Source organism: Salmo trutta, unplaced genomic scaffold, assembly GCF_901001165.1.
Source record: "Salmo trutta unplaced genomic scaffold, fSalTru1.1, whole genome shotgun sequence".
NCBI lineage: Eukaryota > Metazoa > Chordata > Actinopteri > Salmoniformes > Salmonidae > Salmo > Salmo trutta.
Window position 1 is genome coordinate 765975 of NW_021822911.1, and position 6398 is coordinate 772372.

Sequence of the window (6398 nt, forward strand, 5' to 3'; positions counted from 1 at the left end):
CTCAAGTAGTTTTATTGAAACCGGCTATTTCAGTGAACAGTTGAAAAATCAAATGAATAAATAATAAACAGGGCTCTTCACCTGGTTCAGATTAAATGCTCAGCTGTTCAAATAACAATAACATGTAAACATAAACACTGTATAACAACAGGAGAACCTTTTCTGAAATCAAAGCTCCATAAGGTGCACATTTAAATAAATACAAATATCTTAAACAAAAATAGCCTATAAAATAAAATAGGCCTTTCTTTTTCTGAAATAAATATTATATATATTTATGAGAAAAGTCAACTTTTTTTTAGTTTGACAACTTTAAATGGCTTATTAAAATCAAATTACAGATTTCTTCTCCTTTCTAACAAATCCACAGATGCAAATAACGAACATTACAAAATAATAAAATATGACAAATCCTAGTAAGGGCAGCAATTATATATAAATAAAGAACAAAATAAAGTGCTCAGTTTGACAAAATGTTTTTTAAACATCAGCCTGAGATTACCATTTGCTTTTTGTTAACTCAATTTCTAATCTGACCAGCCTCAACCAGTTGCACAAGAAACAGACTATCAACTCAATAAACATTTCCCCCTCTTTTTTTACTTTGATAAACAGTAATGCTGTCTTGAGGTAGACATTAGAAGACAAGCGTGTCCTCCTTCGTTTAAAGATTTTGTGCGAGAAACACCAGCCTGTCAACGGCATCCGGCTTCAGAGATGCTCTGTGGCAGGTCACCATATTGCCACTGCAGCTGAAAACCCTTTCGGAGGGTGAACTGGTAGCTGGTACCAAGAGATACTTTTTTCCCCCAGGTGGCTCAGAGCTGGAAAGACAACTTCATGATCCTTCCACCACTTGAGGGGATCAGTGTCGCTCTCCACACTTGCTGACTGCAAGTAACTTGACAGTTCATTTTCAATAGCCTCCCTCTTGGTTGGTGGCGCAGTGGTGGTGGCTGTGCGCTGCTTGAAGAAGCTTGCCAGTGTCTTAGCTTTTGGTGCCACTGCTGCTTCTCCATCTGCAGGCTCAGGCTCAGTTGGCACACGTAGGTGAGGCGGTTGACAGCTGCTCTGATCAGCCAGTAGCGTCTCCACCTCCAAGACAGCTCTGTGCTTCAATGCATCAACTTTTTCACTTGGGATATAGGTGGCCCTGAAGCGTGGATCCACAAATGAAGCCATCTCCAATAGGTCAGTAGTGGCTGGGTCAGAATACTTGCGGTTGAGGTACTCAACAATGCTGGTCTTGATCGATTTGCAAAGCTCGCTATCACCCTCTTCACATGCCAGGAGACTGTCGTTAAAAAGGTGCAGCACAGGTTTTACATATGATAGAGTGACGTACTCCTCACCTGACAAAGCATCGGTAAAGTCCTGGAGAGGTTTCAGGACCTTTTGGACTGCTTCTAGGACCTCTAAGTCCTGCCAGGTAGGGACAAGGTGCCTGGTCTTTTTGTCATTAGACAGGACTTTGGCCAGTGCCCCTTCCTGCTCCAGGACTCTCTCTATCATCTGCTGCCTTGATCCCCAGCGTGTGGCAGACTCGGTTATGAGTTGGTGACTTGGCAGACCCAGCTGAATCTGGACTTCAGCAAGATGTCTCCTTTTCTTCCAGCTGTACGAAAAACAGCTTACAATTCTCTTGCACAGAGAAATGGCCCGGGTGACGCGCTTGTCATTCATGCCATGTCCTGTCAGAATCATAAAAAAACTATTAAACAAATGTGCTTATGCGAGAAATTTGACTCTGTTTTCACTTTAACACACTCATACAACTAAGTGCTTTCCAAAATCAAGCTTTAGAAAAATTCTACATTAATATTTTCTTGTTTCATAGTTTATTTTTTTAATCAACGCCAGTCCTAATCATAAATATCAAATATTATATTCATTTATTTTCTGAATTTTAATCCTGTAAGTGATTTTTATGTATTATTATTTTTGTATAATTTATAAATGATGACTATACTGTATGTACATTTACTCATGTTTCGTTCTTGTTGTTGTTCTTAGTATTTATGCTTAGTATTTAATGCTACTTCATATTTCTACTCCACTAAAAACTCCACAATGTTTAGGCCTACCTACGTGTCAACATTAGTTTCTAGTTACTTTGCAGTTGGCTCTTTCAATCCAGAGAAAAAACTATAGTCTATCATAATAACTAAATATGTTACCTTGATGATATCAACAGGCTAACCAGCATTTTAAAGTCATAATTACCTCACCTTTACCAGCTGTAACATTAAAGTGGTAAACACATCAATGCATCACTAATTCTTATCCAATAACCTAATAAATATGGTTCTGAAATCTACCATCCTGTATTGTAAGTGATTTTACTTTTAGTACTTTATGTTTTGTGTTTTATTAATCCATTTTTGGCCAAGACAGCAGCATAAAACCAAAAAAAGTTGCAGACACAAAGGAAAATAATGAAAACCTAATATTTGAATATGTTTTTTTCTTTAAAGTACTTTATGTTTTGTGTTTTATTAATCTACTTAATCAATTTTTGGCCAAGACAGCAGCATAAAACAAAAAAAAGTTGCAGACACAAAGGAAAATAATGAAAAAAAAATATTTTAATGTTTTTTTCTTTAAAGTACTTTATGTTTTGTGTTTTATTAATCTACTTAATCAATTTTTGGCCAAGACAGCAGCATAAAACAAAAAAAGTTGCAGACAAGACACAAAGGAAAATAATGAAAAACTAATATTTTAATCTACTTAATCAATTTTTGGCCAAGACAGCAGCATAAAACAAAAAAAGTTGCAGACAAGACACAAAGGAAAATAATGAAAAAATAATATTTTAATCTACTTAATCAATTTTTTGGCCAAGACAGCAGCATAAAACAAAAAAAAGTTGCAGACAAGACACAAAGGAAAAAGAATGAAAAAGTAATATTGTAATCAGTAAAATGTGTGAATAGTCCTTAAAACACTGCACTCCCCAATAGCCAAGTGTAGTCTGACCGAAGCACTGCATCCTCAGCCGCTCGTTCAGCTCCACCGCTTTGACCACGTTGCTCCCGTTGTCGGTTGTTATAGCAACCGGATGCTTTTCTCGGGAGTTTCCCAGCTTGCGTCCTGCAAGGCCTCAGCTATATGCTCACCGGTGTGATCCTGGGGGGGGAAATAACTTGTTTTGGAGACGACACGACGCTGTTTTCATCATCATCTCAGGCTCACATGTCCTGCTCGACCACATATCGCTGGTCAACGCAAAATGGGTCCCGTTAGCGAGCCGGTCAGCAAGGCTCTGCCTGACTTCAGTGGACATTTGTGGCAGTGCTTCTCGTGCAAAGTAGTTGTGAAGCTCATATCTCGGGTCCATAGTTTTCAGTAGCTTTTTGAATCCGACTTGTTCCACAGTTGCAACAGGGACCATATCTTTAGCAATGTGATAGGACACCGCTTTAGTTATAGTACACCACTTGCCAATTTTCTTTTCATTAGGCACCACACTGCGGGAAAATGAAGTTTGCAGTGAGCTTTGTTTCGGGGCTGGAGCTTTTTCGGGTTGTCGACGGCTTGCGGCTGGGGCTTCTGCAGCGCGCAGTTTCACACACTCTTCGTATTGCAGTTTGTGCCACTGTTTTAGGTGGTGAAAAAGATTTGTAGTGCTGGAACTTTTTTTATGGCACTGCCTACATATAACGTGATTTTGTTGCTCATCTGATACTTTGAATCCGAACCATCTCCAAATGACTGAGCCAATGCTTTTTCTTTTACTAACCAATTCCTCGTCAAAACGCTCCGCAGACGCTGTTGCTTCCTCCATGTTTGTTGAAGTGTCTGTTCCTGCCCCTCCGCCCTCTGTGCATGAAAGAGGAGGCGCGGGGAGCAGCGCAGAGAGCTCCGGGTCTGCAGCTTGCTTGGAGCAAGGATCAAAGCGCAAACTATATCGATATATGCGAAATGGTCTAATTTCATATCACATTTAAAATATATATCGATATATCGCCCAGCCCTAGTCAGGCTGATAAGAACAATTCTTATTTTGTATAACGGGTCACTTACGCTTCGAACACACCGACTGCGTCGTTGCATCACTGCTACGTAACATTTTGCGCAGCTCGGCAACTATACTGACGCATCGAACACACCGACTGCGTCATTGCATCACTGCTACGTAACATTTTGCGCAGCTCGGCAACTATACTGACGCATCGAACACACCGACTGCGTCATTGCATCACTGCTACGTAACATTTTGCGCTGCTAGGCAACTATACTGACGCAGGAACCTTTTGCAGATGGTCGCATGCGGTTGTACACATGGAGGAGAGAATCATTTTCGCAGTATCCTCAAAACCGTGTCTTTTTGACACAACTGCTGACAGCTACAGGGACATAAACACAAAAAAATGCTGCTTGGAGACAAGTGTCCACGATAGTAGGATTGCCAGGTCAGTTTAGTAGTGAGCACGTGCTAGATGTGGCTAGTTAGCTAGCTAGCTAACCTAGCTTGCTAACCTAGCCAATGAGGTGTGTGTGTGAAAGAAATAGTCAAATAAATTATGCTAGTTACTACCCCTGATAACTTTACCAAATAATCATGTTTGAAAGAGTGAGTGTGTATGTCATAAATAGTCATAGAAATGGTAGATACTACTGTACCCCTGATAATTTGGTCAGATAACCGTGTGTGTGTCTATGTGTACAGTAGGTGACATATCCATGATAGCTATCTAATAACTATAGGTATGCTAGGTAATGGTTTGGCTTATCATGTCTATGTAGAAGAAGACTGTAGGAGGAAGTGGAGAGGACTCAGGGACAGGTATCAGAGAGAGAGAAGGGCAGAGAAAGAGAAGAAGAGGTCTGGGTCAGCAGCTTCAGGCCAGCAGCCTTGGCGCTTTGACACATTCTTTCTTTTCTGGATCCATTTATTGTGCCTTGGGCAACGAGTGGCAATTTTACAGCCAGACCCTCTACTACATCATCCACAAGTGTTGTCCCCACCGGTGCATCAAGACCATCAATGTCACCTACAACTGCGACCATCGCCTCCACCGGTGCAGCGAGACCCTCTACAATGTCTACATCATCCACAAGTATGACCACCATCGGTGCAGCCATGGAAGACGATGAAATGGAGGAAGCACCTCTGGATCTAGGACCACCTGAGATTATTATGAACCTCACGGAAGTGACCACTGAGGACCTCGTTGAACAGGATGTGGCCGTGGAGACAAACAGAGAGAGAAACCAAGAGGAACAACGTCACACCAGGCGTCATCGAAGGCTCCAGATCCACTCAACTCATTTCAGCAGAGGCTCCTCCAAGCCGTCGAGAGGGATGCAGCCCAACCTGATGCTCACAGGAAGGAGGATGAAGAGACCCTCTTTGCCATGAGCCTGGTGCCAACCCTGAAGAGGCTGCCTCAGCAAAGAAAAGCAGCAGTCAAAGTTAAAATGTATCAGCTGCTTTTCCAAGCCGAGTTCAATGGTACGTTTTTTTTCTTCTCCACATCACAGGTAGTGTCATAAGTGTTGCGACAGTGAAGTAGGTCATTCTTTACAGTATACTCATGTAGGCTAATTGGTATTTCAGATCAAAGTATTAATATGAGGCAAATGTACAGCTGTTGTTTCTAGGTTAGAAAATATCCCTAAACAACAGTTTACTGTCTAAATATTTTCCTGTCATATTCATCTTTATCTCTGAAATACAAATTCCATGAGTAAACAGCAAGTAATACCAACTTTACTGCACTGTTCCAATATTTATGCCTCTAACTACACTATACAAGCAGTATTTAGTTCACATAAATCTCACCTTTTATGGTTTTCTTTTATGTTAAGCTTGTATGTGTTGTTTTTCTCTTCCCTTCCAGAGATGGAGTCCATTTAGCCGACCAGCTCACAGGAAGGACAGGAAGAGGAGAGGAGTTGTCTGGTTGTTGTTTTTCTCTTCCCTTCCAGAGATGGAGTCCATTTAGCCGACCAGCTCACAGGAAGGACAGGAAGAGGAGAGGAGTTGTCTGGTTGTTGTTTTTCTCTTCCCTTCCAGAGATGGAGTCCATTTAGCCGACCAGCTCACAGGAAGGACAGGAAGAGGAGAGGAGTTGTCTGGTTGTTGTTTTTCTCTTCCCTTCCAGAGATGGAGTCCATTTAGCCGACCAGCTCACAGGAAGGACAGGAAGAGGAGAGGAGTTGTCTGGTTGTTGTTTTTGAAATGATGAAAGTAAAAACACATTCTCTTCCTAATTCATTTTTTTCCCACCTGTATTTTGTCAGGCCAGTGAACATGGTGTTAAACTGTACTATTTGTATGGACCCTAGGTTACCCTTTCTCTTAGTTATCATACTAACTGTATGTCGTATAACCTTAATTAGTGCTCCTGCTCACCTGATGTACCATGCCAGGTGTGTATAATACTGACGTT

At 41.2% G+C, this 6398-nt stretch overlaps 1 protein-coding gene across 1 annotated transcript; it reads right to left on the minus strand.

Moving 5' to 3' along the window:
* Window positions 1-732: 732 nt before the first annotated feature.
* Window positions 733-5892, minus strand: LOC115186396 (zinc finger BED domain-containing protein 1-like). Its single transcript, XM_029746041.1, has 3 exons — window positions 5789-5892; window positions 5272-5388; window positions 733-1691 (listed from the first exon to the last, which is right to left on the minus strand). The coding sequence occupies exons 2-3, from the start codon at window positions 5273-5275 to the stop codon at window positions 733-735; spliced, it is 963 nt and encodes a 320-aa protein (XP_029601901.1). The 5' UTR covers window positions 5276-5388; window positions 5789-5892.
* Between the last annotated feature and the right edge of the window lie 506 nt (window positions 5893-6398).